Below are 17,542 nucleotides of genomic sequence, written 5' to 3' on the forward strand. Positions count from 1 at the left end.
ACTCGCTACACTCGTCACACTCACCACACTCACCACACTCGTCACACTTACCACACTCGTCACACTTACCACACTCGTCACACTCACCACACTTGTCACACTTACCACACTCGTCACACTCACCTCGCTCGTCACACTTACCACACTCGCCACACTCGCTACACTCGTCACACTCACCACACTCACCACACTCGTCACACTTACCACACTCGTCACACTCACCACACTTGTCACACTTACCACACTCGTCACACTCACCACACTTGTCACACTTACCACACTCGTCACACTCGCTACACTCGTCACACTCACCACACTCACCACACTCGTCACACTTACCACACTCGTCACACTTACCACACTCGTCACACTCACCACACTTGTCACACTTACCACACTCGTCACACTCACCTCGCTCGTCACACTTACCACACTCGCCACACTCGCTACACTCGTCACACTCACCACACTCACCACACTCGTCACACTTACCACACTCGTCACACTCACCACACTTGTCACACTTACCACACTCGTCACACTTACCACACTCGTCACACTCACCTCGCTCGTCACACTTACCACACTCGCCACACTCGCTACACTCGTCACACTTACCACACTCGCCACACTCGTCACACTCACCACACTCGTCACACTTACCACACTCACTACACTCACCACACTCGTCACACTCACCACACTCGTCACACTTACCACACTCACTACACTCACCACGTACTTTCTACTTTTACTTCTACGTTTCAGTCACTACTTTGTACTTCTTCATAAGTATCGGTCAGACACACGTGGAGGTAAAAAGTAGTGACAAAGTACCTGAAGTATGGAGCAACTAAAGTATGGAGCAACTAAAGTATGGAGTAACTAAAGTATGGAGTAACTAAAGTATGGAGTACCTAAAGTATGGAGTAACTAAAGTATGGAGTACCTGCAGAGCGTCTGATTTATGTTTTATCTTTGCTGTAAAGGATCAATAACGAGGATCCATAAAGTGATAAAACTGATTAAATAAATAATTAATGAGATACAAGAAAATGAACTTTTCTACGCGGAGCCGATACAACAGAGCCTGTTTCCTGTGGGATAAAAGTACTACATAAAAGTACTTCATAAAGTACTACTGGAGGTTTGGGCAGGGCTGGTGTAACATGGAACATTTACAGAGGAGGTTTTTGCATTTCTACAAAAGAATATTCCAGAATCTCGAGCTCGTCCCAGACCGGGGGCCCCATTAAACCAGGACAGGGCGGTCCCGAAAACAGTGAGGGACCACCGGCATCGAGGAAATCAAAGTACTACTGAAAAAAAAGACAAGACCTGGTTATTTCGGCTCAAATCAATGTTTTTTTCCCCATTTTTCCCAATTTTTATTTTATTCTTATTTTCTTCCCATTTTTTCCCGACTACTTTTATATTTATTTTTTTAGTAAGATCTGAAAATGTGACGTGAACTCCCCTAAATGTAAAGGTTTATTTCCCTTTTCCCTGCCTCATGTACTCGAGTAAAAGTACTGCCCTGCTCCGGGACCGTCACTGGGAAACAGCGCCCTCCTCAGGCCACCGCGGGAACATGTACATAATCACATGTAATTATTCAGGAAGGGACGTGACGTGAATGTTTATAAATTATTTTGGTTTGAATAAAGATATTTTTGTATTTTTTAAAAGTGTCGTGTTTTATTTCCGTCGCTTCAGTGAATTATTGATTAATTCATTATTAAACATGATCGCTGCCTTAAGCCCCGCCCACAGAGTTGAGCTATGACCGTTATGTTACGTCTGTGCTACGTAGGAACCAAAAGTATTGATTTATTGGTTTATTTGTTCGGGACAGAAACGTGGCCTATTGTACATGTTTTTTTTTTTTTGTTTTTTTTTGCAATTTATGGGTTTGTGCGCTATAAATAAATAATAATAAAAAATGATGTTAATGAAAATAAGATAAAAAACAACAACATATGTATATACGTTCCCACATACATACATACATATACATATATATACACACATATACATGTATGCATTCACAACACATAGGCACATTTATGTACATACACATCCAAATAGATACACAAATACATGTACCCATCTGCGCGTACATGCACGTACACATGCACGTACACATGCACATACACACACATACATCACATATCCATTCAACTCAAATTCCCTTATTTTAAGTACTGTAGTCTCAAATAAATAGTTATAACGTAAAAGGGGGGAGGGGGGGGTTACCTTGAAAGTCAGTTTTAGTCCCATTCTACATTATTTTATTAACAGTAGGTGTTTACAGTATTTATTTATTTATTTTTTTGGTGTGTTTTTTGTTTTCCCTGTCCACATCATACACTTAGGTTAAATACATTCTAGTTTATTTTGGAAAGATATTGTTCCCAAATTTCCCATCTGTTTTCGAATACCTCATTTTTAGTTCTGAGACTCATTGTGTATTTTATACATTGAATCTTTCCATGTATTCATAAAAATACATGTTTTTTGCCAGTTTTTTGTCATTTGTTTAATCATTATTATTCTTGCAATTAGAAACAGGTGCGACTCTTTCTCCATCAGGTTGTCCGGAATCTTTCCAAGTAGAATCGTTAAAGGGTCACTTTCAATTTTGGTATTGAACACAAGGCCGTGGGAACCCAGGGCGCTGCAGCCCCCCCTGGTGGATAGCTTGTGAACTGCAGGCAATATTAACCCCTTAACTCCCGCCTGAACCGAGCACATTTTCTCCAGTTTGGCTTTACCCCAATCCGAAAGCTTCTGGAAAAAAGCTGAGAAAATAGCAACAAAACTGAGACGAAAACAATGATGGAAATGTGGAAAAATTGAGAAAAATGGACGAAAAAATGATAAGAATTTGACAAAAAAGTCACAAAAAAGTCACAATAATTTGACAAAAATGAGTCGACTGCCCAACAAAAAAGTGATGAAAAATAATCTGACGTGAGGAAAAAGATCAATTTAGTTTTGCAGGTCTTTCAAATGAGGCGTTACACTGGCCTACGGGATTTTGGTAAAGCTGAACTGGAGAAAATGCTCTCGGTTCAGGCGGGAGTTAAGAGGTTAATAAATAGGATTTATGCACAGAAAAAGTATTTTGGGGGTAAACTTTGTCCCTCAGCGCCCCCTAACTAAAACATCTTCCCACGGCTCTGATTAAACATAAATGACAGTTCCTCAATGGATTTTTCCCAAAATTCTTTTAGTGAAGAAACATTAAAGGTCAACGAGGGGGGGTCAAAGATCGAGGGTCTTGGCTTTCAAATGAGGATCACACTGACAGGCTTTGAGATGAGGAAATAAATCATCCTAAACCTGAGGTGCAGGAGAACAGATACTGCACTAAAGTATTTCTCAAGTACAAGTCAAACGTACCCAGTGGAAATATACGTACTTTAAATACTCTAAATGTATTCAGGTACAAATACTCTTTCATCTGAGAGTATTTAAATCCAGGGACACATTATGGAGCTCAGTCATTAAATATAACCTGAGATCGAGACTGAAACAAGTTTAGTTTTTCTTTCTCACTTTCCTAATTTATGACAAAGTGAAACAGGCGTAAACACTGTGTATTTATACATAAACATGTTTTTCATCACATACAGGAGATACAGCAGATATAAAGCAAATCAATGTCAAAGTATTTCAGTATTCAGAACACAGTATAACACAGAATACAGTACTCTGACTGGACACATATTTCTAGGCGAGTATTTCAGTAACTAAAGTATTTTCCCCAGGACTGAACACACTCTGTGGTAAAACTACTGTGAGAATCAGGGGCGGACTGGCCTGTATTCTGGAAGAGCACAGAGGGGCCCCCGGCTCTCGGGCCCCCGGTCTGGCCTCTCACTTTACCTGACCCTCACCCCCGGGCGTGACTGAGCTTTACCCGAATCTAACAGCTTAAAAGAAAAGCCTCCAAGAACAAAAATGTGCTGGAAAAGCAACAAAATGTGACGAAAACGACGACAAAGCCATGAAAAAACAACAAAAACATGAAAAAAAAAGAGCGAAAAACAAGAGACGAAAACACAACGAAAAAGTGACAAAAATGCAGCGACAACGTGACAAAAAGTTACCATCACTTTTCTAGATTTTCGCTTTCAAATGAGGTGTTACAGTGTTGCTCTCCAGTCAAGAAGCTTTTAGATTTGGGTAAAGCCAAACTGGAGAAAATGCTCTGGGTTAAGGCGGGGGGTCAGAGGTTAACATGGTTTTCAGTCCCAGTCCGGCCCTGGTGAGAAGAACTTCAGGATGTTTGAGTAAATGTTCCTCAGTGTTTCCTCTGACAGGGGTTCACTCTTCACTCCTCACTCCTCACTCCTCACTCCTCACTCTTTTCTTTTCTCTCTCTGTTTGTTTCTTTTCTCCTCCTGTTCTTCTTTCTCTTGTGTTTTCTTGTTTCCTCTTTGTTCATGTAAATATTGAAGTCTCACACACTGACCAGTGGGGGCAGCACAGTCCGTCCCAGCTTTACATCACCTAAAGAAGAAGAAGCTCCGCTCCGGCAGGGGGCAGCACAGTCCGTCCCGCGCCGCCGCAGACAGAGCACCAGAGAGAGCCCCAGAGCCCCGGTGATCCTTCTCCTCCGTGACCGTCATGAGCTTCGTCCTGCGCGGGTCGGTCCGTCTGTGCGCGCGGAGCGTGTCCGCGGTCCCTCACGCGCACGGGCTCAGCGCGCTCCCGGGCACGCGCCTCATCCCGCGGGTAAAAAAGCCTTAGACTCAGACTTATTCACCCCGTGCGTGCGGAGTCATGATGACATGTCTGTGTTTCAGGTCACAGGTTCGTGTTCCGCGCGGAGTCACGGCGGGACCAACGTGCCGTGCGTAAGTGTGCGAGGAAACACGCGCTCCTACTGGCTCTGCAGACTCTTCTTCAGGCTCTTCCTCTTCAGGCTCTTCTTCTTCAGGCTCTTCTTCAGGCTCTTCCTCTTCAGGCTCTTCTTCAGGCTCTTCCTCTTCAGGCTCTTCTTCAGGCTCTTCTTTAGGGACAGGGAGATCTGCTCATGACGCACCACAAACACAAACTCACACACACACACACACACACACACACACACACACACACACACACACACACACACACACACACACACACACACACACACACACACACACACACACACACACACACACACACTCACACACACACACACACACACACACACTCACACACACACACACACTCACACCCCAGGGCCGAGCCTCCAAAGTGAAACCCCGGTCTCATCCAGGGCCGGACCGGGACTGAAAACAGCCCTGGACTCTGACCAGCCGGGCCCAACTTAGCATAAATGTGACACTGACCCCCCGCCTTAACCTCTTACCCCCCGCCTAAACCAAATGCATTCTGTCCTCTTATATAGGCCTGAGTAACACCTCATTTGAAAGCTAAGACCCACAAAACTGACCTTTTTCCTCGTGTTGTTGCTGTGTTGAGTCACCTTTTGTATGTTTTTTCTTTTCATTATTGTGACATTTTTGTTAAGTTTTGTTGAATTTTTGTCATTTTTTTGTCGAATTTTAGTTGAATTTTTGTCGAAGTTTTATTTGAATTTTTGTCACATTTTGTTGAATTTTTGTAAATTTTTTGTCTAATTTTTGTCTCTTTTTTGTCACGTTTGTCGCGTTTACATCCTTGTTTTCGTCTCATTCTTTGTGGCTGTTTTGGTGCTTTTTTCCCCAAGAACCTTTTTGATTTGGTTAAAGCCAAACTGGAGAAAACGGGATCCGTTCAGGCGGGAGTTAAGAGGTTAACGGAGCGCATTTTCTCCAGTTCGGCTTTACCCAAACCTAAAAGCTTCTCGACTGGAGAGCAACAATGTAACGCCTCATTTGAAAGCTAAGACCTACAAGAGCGATTGTAACTTTCTGTCAAGTCGCCACAACTTTTAACCTCTTTTTTTTTTTGTTTTTCACTACTTTTTTTGTGGCTTTTTATTGTGTTTTTGTCACATTTTTTCTAGCATTTTTTGTCATGTTTTTCATAACAATTTTTGTCATTTTTTGTTTTGTTTTTGTGGCCTTTTCGTTGCTTTGTTGTCGTGTTTTTAAAAAAAAACTTTTTATCACTTTTTTTGATGCTTTTCCGGCACATTTTGTTTTTCTTTTCATCCTCTTTTTGTCGCTACTTTGATGCTTTTCTTTCTAGCTTTTAGATTTGGGTAAAGCTCGGTTAAGGCGGGAGTAAACAAACCGTTCAGGAGCTTCTGTTTCTCTTTTATTACGGTTTTGTCAAGAAGATTTTAGATTTGGGTAAAACTGAACTGGAGGAAACGTGCTCGGTTCAGGCGGGAGAGGTTAGATAGGCTGGTGTATGTGTGGATGTAGGTGTGTATTTGTATTTGTGTCTGTGTAATGACTGGACCCGTGTCTCTCCAGATCCGGCCGGGGGGCGGAGCCTTGTGGAGGCGGGGCCTGTCGGAGAGCGGCGCCTCGGTGACCCTCAGGTAAGACCTCTCCTCTGCGTGGAGGATCAGACTGACCTTCAGCCTCACCGTGTGTCCCTCAGCGCCCTGTCCGAGGCCGAGTACGAGCGCCTGTCCCGGGACACCCTGGACCCTCTGGCCGACTTCCTGGAGGACCTGATGGAGGAGGACTTCACCGGGCCGGACTACGACGTCTGCTTCTCCGTGAGTCTGAGAGGACGAGAACCATAATAACAACAAAAATCATAGTAATCATAATAATAACAAAAATCATAATAATCATAATAATCATAATAATCATAATAATCATAATAATAACAATAATCATAATAATCATAATAATCATCATAACAACAAGAATCATAGTAATCATAATCATCATAATAATCATAATAATAACAAGAATCATAATAATAACAAAAATCATAATAATCATAATAATAACAAAAATCATAATAATCATAATAATAACAAAAATCATAGTAATCATCATAATAATCATAATAATCATAATAATAACAATAATCATAGTAATCATAATCATCATAATAACAACAAGAATCATAGTAATCATAATCATCATAATCATCATAATAATCATAATAACAACAATAATCATAGTAATCATAATAATAACAAAAATCATAATAATCATAATAATAACAAAAATCATAATAATCATAATAATAACAAAAATCATAATAATCATAATAATAACAAAAATCATAAAAATCATAATAATCATAATAATCATAATAATCATAATAATAACAAAAATCATAAAAATCATAATAATCATAATAATCATAATAATAACAAAAATCATAATAATCATAATAATCATAATAATAACAAAAATCATAATAATCATAATCATCATAATAATGGATCAAACCTGTACGGCCCCGACTGTGTCTGGAAGTAACTACTGATGTAATGATTAAATACAGTTCCTTCTTTCTTCAGTGCAGACACATATGAGGCATTAAATCCAGTCCTCACAGCGACAAAGACACTTTATTTCCGCTGGAATCAGGCCACGCCCCTCAAAACCACAAATGTGTCTAAACAAACAAACAAACAAATAAACAATCGCCAGAAAGCTTTTAATGTAAACAAAGTCTTCCCAGGTTTCTGACCTAAAGATCTGAGAAGAAACGAAACTTTACCAAAACCCGGTCCAGTCGATGGTTTCACTTTTTCAACTCATATTTTAGGGCTGCAACTAACGATTATTTTTACGATGAATCGCTTGGCTGTAAATGGTGTAGGAAAATAGTATTTTTTCAATTTTTTATCACATTATAGAAGAAGATGATGTTTATTTCTATAGCTCCTTTCACAGACACGGTCACAAAGCGCTTTACATGAGACACTTGTACATTCACTCCACACTCGGTGTAAACTACGTTTGTAGCTTCAGCGCCCCCTGGGGGAGACACACGTCTGCGCCAACAGACCCTCTGACACCTCCACACATTCACTCACATCATTCATCATGGCCTATTGTGCATGTTTTTAGTGGTAGGGGAAACCGGAGTACCCGGAGGAAACCTACGCAGACACGGGGAGAACATGCAAGCTCCACACAGAAAGGCCCCGTGCAGGTGGGAATCGAACCCGGGACCTTCTAGCTGTGAAGCGAGAGCGCTAACCACTGCGCCACCGAGCCGCCCACAGTTAGCTTAAATGGCGCTCCTTGAGGATGTGTTGATGGAGGAAACTAAAGGGAAATGTTTGTTGGAGGCTCGATTCATGAAATTTACAATGTACAAAACACTACAGACCCTAAGTATAAAATCAAAGTAGGTTTTTGTCAAAAATACTAAACTTTTTATGTCATTTTTGCTCCATTTGAGTCTGTGTGAACCAGAAAACGACTAATCGATTACTTAAAGAGTTGTCGACTATTTCAATAATCGATTAGTCGTCGATTAATCGATGAGTCGTTTCAGCCCATATTTTATTTCATATTTTATGTTTTTTTTTTCTTAACCATTTAATATTGTTTCTGACCGGACCGTGCTCTGGCCCCCCTGTTTGAGAACCACTGCCTTAGACTGAGAATCAGTGTTAAAGCAGCACTAAGTAACTTATTTACCTTAATAAACCCCCCCGTAGTCCCTGTGGGGGTGATACAAGTGTTTATGGGATGATTGGAGGGTCTTTCATCGCCCCCTGGTGTCTCTGGCCAGAAAACCATGTTTGCAACTTGACTGCCACCGGTCCGGAGCCACCAATACACACTAATGTAATCACGAAGAAGAAGCTAACATGCTAACGGGCAAAGCTAACAGCGGGCTAACGTCACTTTAAACAGTATTTACAGCCAAGTTTGAGTGAAAAAAAATATTTCCATTGTATAATTGGATGCACAGTAACTCTCTGTCCCTTCGCCTTTCCTGTCAGTGTAGTGTTTACTCTCCAAGACAATTAATAAGTTAAAAAATCGTAACGTGCTACTACACCTGCTTATGGCCTGTAGGGGGAAGAGTTACTTAGTACTGCTTTAATTTCATCGACTAAAATATTTAGTCTTAATTTTAGTCAAAGTGATATTTTTGTGACTAAAATTGGACTAAAACTAAAGTAAAAGTTTCTCATGAGACTAAAACTGTGACTAAAATGTCCAGATATTTGAGTCGACTAAAATCAGACTAAATAAAAGTGAAAAGGAGAGACTAAAATCATCCAAACTTGTATTGAGCGTCTGAAAGAGCCTCAGATCATGTTTAAAGGATCAGCTCTGAGCTTTGTTCATGTGGAGCAGAAACATGAAGCAGAGGAACAACATTAAACATGATTAGAATCAATATTATCAATGCAAAGTCCACTCAATTAGTCTTAAATTTAGTCGACTAAAACTAGACTAAAATTAAATTACATTTTTGTCAAAAGACTAAAACTAAATTATAATATGTTGTCAAAATGAACACTGCTGAGAATCAAGATGAAGTGAGTGTAATCCTCCAGCAGGGGGAGCTGAGCTCTCACAAACTCTCTCGGGACGTCCCACATGGGCAGGCCTCTCTGTGTTCACTGTGAAGCCCAAACCATCAAATGAAATAAAGCTCGAGTTTGTGATTGATTTAATACATAATGATTAAACTCAGGAATCTCTGATGTCGTGAAGAAGAAGAAACGTATTCATAAACGTGTCCTGAAGAGTCCGGTGTTAGTTTATGTTAGTTTAATGTTAGTTTATGTTAGTTTAATGTTAGTTTAATGTTAGTTTATGTTAGTTTAATGTTAGTTTAATGTTAGTTTATGTTAGTTTAATGTTAGTTTATGTTAGTTTATGTTAGTTTATGTTAGTTTAATGTTAGTTTATGTTAGTTTATGTTAGTTTATGTTAGTTTATGTTAGTTTATGTTAGTTTATGTTAGTTTATGTTAGTTTATGTTAGTTTAATGTTAGTTTATGTTAGTTTATGTTAGTTTAATGTTAGTTTATGTTAGTTTAATGTTAGTTTAATGTTAGTTTATGTTAGTTTATGTTAGTTTATGTTAGTTTATGTTAGTTTATGTTAGTTTAATGTTAGTTTATGTTAGTTTATGTTAGTTTAATGTTAGTTTATGTTAGTTTATGTTAGTTTATGTTAGTTTAATGTTAGTTTAATGTTAGTTTATGTTGGTTTATGTTAGTTTATGTTAGTTTAATGTTAGTTTAATGTTAGTTTATGTTAGTTTAATGTTAGTTTAATGTTAGTTTAATGTTAGTTTATGTTAGTTTAATGTTAGTTTATGTTAGTTTATGTTAGTTTAATGTTAGTTTATGTTAGTTTATGTTAGTTTATGTTAGTTTAATGTTAGTTTATGTTAGTTTATGTTAGTTTAATGTTAGTTTATGTTAGTTTATGTTAGTTTAATGTTAGTTTATGTTAGTTTATGTTAGTTTAATGTTAGTTTATGTTAGTTTATGTTAGTTTATGTTAGTTTAATGTTAGTTTAATGTTAGTTTATGTTAGTTTATGTTAGTTTATGTTAGTTTATGATAGTTTGTTAGTTTATGTTAGTTTAATGTTAGTTTATGTTAGTTTATGTTAGTTTATGTTAGTTTATGTTAGTTTAATGTTAGTTTAATGTTAGTTTATGTTAGTTTATGTTAGTTTATGTTAGTTTAATGTTAGTTTATGTTAGTTTATGTTAGTTTAATGTTAGTTTATGTTAGTTTATGTTAGTTTATGTTAGTTTATGTTAGTTTAATGTTAGTTTAATGTTAGTTTAATGTTAGTTTATGTTAGTTTATGTTAGTTTATGTTAGTTTAATGTTAGTTTATGTTAGTTTATGTTAGTTTAATGTTAGTTTATGTTAGTTTATGTTAGTTTAATGTTAGTTTATGCTAGTTTATGTTAGTTTATGTTAGTTTATGTTAGTTTAATGTTAGTTTATGTTAGTTTATGTTAGTTTATGTTAGTTTATGTTAGTTTAATGTTAGTTTAATGTTAGTTTATGTTAGTTTATGTTAGTTTATGTTAGTTTATGATAGTTTGTTAGTTTATGTTAGTTTAATGTTAGTTTATGTTAGTTTATGTTAGTTTATGTTAGTTTAATGTTAGTTTAATGTTAGTTTATGTTAGTTTATGTTAGTTTATGTTAGTTTAATGTTAGTTTATGTTAGTTTATGTTAGTTTAACGTTAGTTTATGTTAGTTTATGTTAGTTTATGTTAGTTTATGTTAGTTTAATGTTAGTTTAATGTTAGTTTAATGTTAGTTTATGTTAGTTTATGTTAGTTTATGTTAGTTTATGTTAGTTTAATGTTAGTTTATGTTAGTTTATGTTAGTTTAATGTTAGTTTATGTTAGTTTATGTTAGTTTATGTTAGTTTAATGTTAGTTTATGTTAGTTTATGTTAATTTATGTTAGTTTATGTTAGTTTAATGTTAGTTTGTTAGTTTATGTTAGTTTGTTAGTTTATGTTAGTTTAATGTTAGTTTATGTTAGTTTATGTTAGTTTAATGTTAGTTTGTTAGTTTATGTTAGTTTAATGTTAGTTTATGTTAGTTTAATGTTAGTTTAATGTTAGTTTATGTTAGTTTAATGTTAGTTTATGTTCGTTTATGTTAGTTTATGTTAGTTTAATGTTAGTTTTTGTTAGTTTATGTTAGTTTAATGTTAGTTTATGTTAGTTTATTTTAGTTTATGTTAGTTTAATGTTAGTTTAATGTTAGTTTATGTTAGTTTATGTTAGTTTAATGTTAGTTTAATGTTAGTTTATGTTAGTTTAATGTTAGTTTATGTTAGTTTATGTTAGTTTATGTTAGTTTAATGTTAGTTTATGTTAGTTTATGTTAGTTTATGTTAGTTTATGTTAGTTTATGTTAGTTTATGTTAGTTTAATGTTAGTTTAATGTTAGTTTAATGTTAGTTTATGTTAGTTTATGTTAGTTTATGTTAGTTTATGTTAGTTTATGTTAGTTTATGTTAGTTTATGTTAGTTTATTTTAGTTTATGTTAGTTTAATGTTAGTTTATGTTAGTTTATGTTAGTTTAATGTTAGTTTAATGTTAGTTTATGTTAGTTTATGTTAGTTTATGTTAGTTTATGTTAGTTTAATGTTAGTTTATGTTAGTTTAATGTTAGTTTAATGTTAGTTTGTTAGTTTAATGTTAGTTTGTTAGTTTATGTTAGTTTATGTTAGTTTATGTTAGTTTAATGTTAGTTTAATGTTAGTTTAATGTTAGTTTAATGTTAGTTTATGTTAGTTTATGTTAGTTTGTTAGTTTAATGTTAGTTTATGTTAGTTTATGTTAGTTTATGTTAGTTTAATGTTAGTTTATGTTAGTTTATGTTAGTTTAATGTTAGTTTAATGTTAGTTTAATGTTAGTTTAATGTTAGTTTATGTTAGTTTATGTTAGTTTGTTAGTTTAATGTTAGTTTATGTTAGTTTATGTTAGTTTATGTTAGTTTATGTTAGTTTAATGTTAGTTTATGTTAGTTTAATGTTAGCTTATGTTAGCTTATGTTAGTTTATGTTAGTTTAATGTTAGTTTAATGTTAGTTTATGTTAGTTTATGTTACTTTATGTTAGTTTATGTTAGTTTAATGTTAGTTTATGTTAGTTTATGTTAGTTTAATGTTAGTTTATGTTAGTTTAATGTTAGTTTAATGTTAGTTTATGTTAGTTTAAGTTAGTTTATGCTAGTTTATGCTAGTTTATGCTAGTTTAATGTTAGTTTAATGTTAGTGTATGTTAGTTTAATGTTAGTTTATGTTAGTTTAATGTTAGTTTATGTTAGTTTAATGTTAGTTTATGTTAGTTTAATGTTAGTTTAATGTTAGTTTATGTTAGTTTAATGTTAGTTTAATGTTAGTTTATATTAGTTTATGTTAGTTTATGTTAGCTTATGTTAGCTTATGTTAGTTTATGTTAGTTTATGTTAGTTTATGTTAGTTTAATGTTAGTTTAATGTTAGTTTAATGTTAGTTTAATGTTAGTTTATGTTAGTTTAATGTTAGTTTATGTTAGTTTAATGTTAGTTTAATGTTAGTTTATGTTAGTTTAATGTCAGTTTATTGTCAGTTTATGTTAGTTTATGTTAGTTTATGTTAGTTTAATGTTAGTTTAATGTTAGTTTATGTTAGTTTATGTAATGTTAGTTTATGTTAGTTTATGTCAGTTTAATGTTAGTTTAATGTTAGTTTATGTTAGTTTATGTTAGTTTAATGTTAGTTTAATGTAGTTTATGTTAGTTTATGTTAGTTTAATGTTAATTTAATGTTAATTTAATGTTAGTTTAATGTTAGTTTAATGTTAGTTTGTTAGTTTGTTAGTTTAATGTCAGTTTATGTTAGTTTAATGTTAGTTTATGTTAGTTTATGTTAGTTTAATGTTAGTTTAATGTTAATTTAATGTTAATTTAATGTTAGTTTAATGTTAGTTTCTGTTAGTTTAATGTTAGTTTAATGTTAGTTTATGTTAGTTTATGTTGGTTTATGTTAGTTTATGTTAGTTTAATGTTAGTTTATGTTAGTTTATGTTAGTTTAATGTTAGTTTATGTTAGTTTATGTTAGTTTATGTTAGTTTAATGTTAGTTTATGTTAGTTTAATGTTAGTTCATGTTAGTTTATGTTAGTTTAATGTTAATGTTAGTTTATGTTAGTTTATGTTAGTTTAATGTTAGTTTATGTTAGTTTATGTTAGTTTTATGTTAGTTTATGTTAGTTTAATGTTAGTTTATGTTAGTTTATGTTAGTTTATGTTAGTTTAATGTTAGTTTAATGTTAGTTTATGTTAGTTTATGTTAGTTTATGTTAGTTTATGTTAGCTTATGTTAGCTTATGTTAGTTTAATGTTAGTTTAATGTTAGTTTAATGTTAGTTTATGTTAGTTTAATGTCAGTTTATTGTCAGTTTCTGTTAGTTTATGTTAGTTTATGTTAGTTTATGTTAGTTTATGTTAGTTTAATGTTAGTTTATGTTAGTTTAATGTTAGTTTAATGTTAGTTTAATGTTAGTTTATGTTAGTTTAATGTTAGTTTAATGTTAGTTTATGTTAGTTTATGTTAGTTTATGTTAGTTTATGTAATGTTAGTTTATGTTAGTTTATGTCAGTTTAATGTTAGTTTAATGTTAGTTTATGTTAGTTTAATGTTAGTTTGTTAGTTTATGTTAGTTTATGTTAGTTTATGTTAGTTTATGTTAGTTTATGTTAGTTTATGTTAGTTTAATGTTAATTTAATGTTAGTTTAATGTTAGTTTATGTTAGTTTAATGTTAGTTTATGTTAGTTTATGTTAGTTTAATGTTAATTTAATGTTAATTTAATGTTAGTTTATGTTAGTTTATGTTAGTTTAATGTTAGTTTAATGTTAGTTTATGTTAGTTTAATGTTAGTTTAATGTTAGTTTATGTTAGTTTGTTAGTTTAATGTTAATTTAATGTTAATTTAATGTTAGTTTATGTTAGTTTATGTTAGTTTAATGTTAGTTTAATGTTAGTTTATGTTAGTTTAATGTTAGTTTAATGTTAGTTTATGTTAGTTTATGTTAGTTTATGTTAGTTTATGTTAGTTTAATGTTAGTTTATGTTAGTTTATGTTAGTTTAATGTTATTTTATGTTAGTTTTATGTTAGTTTATGTTAGTTTCTGTTAGTTTAATGTTAGTTTATGTTAGTTTAATGTTAGTTTATGTTAGTTTATGTTAGTTTATGTTAGTTTAATATTAGTTTATGTTAGTTTAATGTTAGTCCAGTGTTAGTCCAGCGTTAGTCCGGTGTGAGTCTGGAGTTAGTCTGAAGTTAGTCCAGTGTTTGTCTGGAGTTAGTCTGAAGTTAGTCTGAAGTTAGTCTGAAGTTAGTCTGAAGTTAGTCTGAAGTTAGTCTGAAGTTAGTCTGAAGTTAGTCCGAAGTTAGTCCGGAGTTAGTCCGGAGTTTGTCCGGAGTTTGTCCGAAGTTAGTCCGAAGTTAGTCCGAAGTTAGTCTGAAGTTAGTCCGGCGTTAGTCTGAAGTTAGTCTGAAGTTAGTCTGAAGTTAGTCCGAAGTTAGTCCGAAGTTAGTCCGAAGTTAGTCCGAAGTTAGTCCGAAGTTAGTCCGAAGTTAGTCTGGAGTTAGTCTGAACTTGACCGTGAGTGTTTCTGCAGAACGGCGTGCTGACGGTGAAGGTGAGCACGGAGCACGGCACCTACGTCATCAACAAGCAGACGCCAAACCGACAGATCTGGCTCTCGTCCCCGTCCAGGTGAGTGACCCCCCCCCCCCTTTGAAATCACGATGACCAACAGCACCAAAACCTGAATATAAAGATCGTATACTTCTTTTCACTTCCTGCTTCAATACTTTTATTTTCTCGTTCTCAGTTGAACCTTTTTTCTCTGTCAGACTGATGTTGTTTAACGGTTCCAGCTCGAGTACAGAGTGTGCGGCTCTTTTTGTGACGCTGCCCCTGCAGGCCAGAGCTGCAACTGCATTATAGTAACACAACAAGCCCTGCTCCTCCAGTACCAGAGACCGAGCTTCACTCCGAGGCCGAGCTTCACTCCGAGGCTGAGCTTCAGTCTGAGGCCGAGCTTCACTCCGAGGCCGAGCTTCACTCCGAGGCCGAGCTTCAGTCCGAGGCCGAGCTTCTCTCTGAGGGATGAAGTGGAGCCGGCGGCGGCTCAGAGGATTATCACTGAATCTGTTTACACGCACGTTGGATCTGATCATTATCAGATTCCGCAGTTATCAGATTATGGAGGATCATAAAACCTGCGTAATCCGTCCCTTTGTAGCATCGCTGAGCTCACATCGAGCGGGAACGAAGAGTAACACGAAGGAACCGGCTTCGCTTGGGTCGAGGATCCTCCGGCCAATCAGATCCTCCGGCATTTTGTTCATCTTTTTGTTCCATAGCCCTCAGGCTCTTTTAAAGCAGTACTGAGTAACTCCTGCCCCTAGAGGCCGTAAGCACCACTGCAGCTGTTGTACATGTTGTGTTTTTTACTCCGTGAGAGTAAATCCTGCACTGACAGAAAAGACAGAGGGACATTGTTCATTCAGTTACACAAAGGAGATCATTTATTCACTCAGACTTGGCTGTAAATACTGTTTAATTGGAGCTAGCCTGTTAGCTTAGCCCGTTAGCCTGTTAGCTTCTTCTCCGTGATTCTATGTGTTTTGGGGAAAGTTGCTATCGTGGTTTTCTGGCCAGAGACACCAGGGGGCGATGAAACACCCTTGCATTAACACCTGCATTACCCCCAGAGGGACGACGGGAAGTTACTTAGTGCTGCTTTAAGGAATTCAAAATGGCCGTGATTGTCCAGTAGGGCGGGGCAGGGCGCACTTCTTTTTTCAATACCAGTGCTTTAACGATACTTGGGTTCGATACCGATACCTGAACGATACTGAAATGTGTTTGTCTGATGCCAGAGTGGGGCCAAAGTGTGACCTTGTTCCTGTGATGTTTCTGCAGTGGCCCGAAGCGCTACGACTGGACGGGGCAGCGCTGGGTTTACTCCCACGACGGACGCACCCTCCACCAGCTCCTCTCCACAGAGCTGTCCTCCATCTTTAAGACCCCCCTGGACCTGTCCCGTCTGCCCTACTCCTGACCCCCTGTTCTGTCTGCCCTACTCCTGACCCCTTGTCCCGCCTCCTCTACTCCTGACCCTTTGTCCCGCCTCCTCTACTCCTGACCCCCTGTCCCCCCCTGTCCCGCCTCCTCTTGTTTCCTGTTAGCCCTGTCATTCCAGCCTCACGCTCTGCAGTCTGAACAGCGCCCCCTGTGGCTGCTCTGTGCCTGTGTTCAAAGGATCGTTTTAATATATTTTTGATGATTATAATAAAAACACAAATGTCCAGTTCTATGAGAGTCTGAGTGATTTGCTCATGTTCCAAACTGCCCGAAACATTTCTCCAAAACTACTCGAACCACCAACTGAACCGAGCGCATTGTCTCCGGTTCGACTTTACCCGAATCTAAAAAGCTTCTTTACTGGAGAGCAACAGGAACGGCTTTCTCATAATGAGCGACTGATTTACCTTCAATGCTTTTGATTTTCACTGTTTTTTATCTTATAACATCTTAACATTTTAGAATTCCTCTTTTAACTTTTTAGCCTTTGCGTATACATGACCTGTTTGACTTTTTAAAGGGGGGGTATTCTGCAAAATGGACTTTTTCCAGCTTTCCATCATGTTATTCTGTCACTCCCTCATTAAAAACATGGCTGAAGTGTTGCCTTGGCACATTCACGTATTTCTGAGTCATCTGTAAAAACTCTGATGGCGGCCATTTTAGGGATAGGTTTTTGTCACATTTTTGTTGAATTTTTGTTGAATTTTTGTTGATTTTTTGTCTTTTTTTGTTGAATTTTTGTTGAATTTTTGTCACATTTTTGTTGAATTTTTGTTGAATTTTTGTCATTTTTTTGTTGAATTTTTGTCACATTTTTGTCACATTTTTGTTGAATTTTTGTCACATTTTTGTTGAATTTTTGTCACATTTTTGTTGAATTTTTGGCTGATGGCGGCCATTTTAGGGATAGGTTTGCCTGAGTCCTCCTAGGAACGCCCCCACCTCCTGGAGACGCCTCCGAGCTTTGTAACCAACCACTGCTCCTCAGCAGAACCCCCTCCCCACTGATGCCAC

The 17,542-nt window shown here is 35.7% G+C and overlaps 2 protein-coding genes across 2 annotated transcripts in view; one reads left to right on the plus strand and one right to left on the minus strand.

Moving 5' to 3' along the window:
• tmem175 (transmembrane protein 175) overlaps window positions 1-17,542 on the minus strand; it is a 183,751-nt gene that overhangs the window by 161,023 nt on the left and 5,186 nt on the right. The gene's annotated exons all lie outside the window — the stretch shown is intronic.
• Window positions 4,594-16,590, plus strand: fxn (frataxin). Its single transcript, XM_079580178.1, has 6 exons — window positions 4,594-4,743; window positions 4,815-4,865; window positions 6,420-6,487; window positions 6,550-6,670; window positions 15,051-15,148; window positions 16,364-16,590. Exons 1-6 carry the CDS (start codon window positions 4,636-4,638, stop codon window positions 16,500-16,502), a joined length of 585 nt encoding a protein of 194 aa, XP_079436304.1. The 5' UTR covers window positions 4,594-4,635; the 3' UTR covers window positions 16,503-16,590.

The sequence above is a fragment of the Gobius niger genome, assembly GCF_951799975.1.
Source record: "Gobius niger genome assembly, chromosome: 1".
In the NCBI taxonomy this organism is placed as follows: Eukaryota; Metazoa; Chordata; class Actinopteri; order Gobiiformes; family Gobiidae; genus Gobius; species Gobius niger.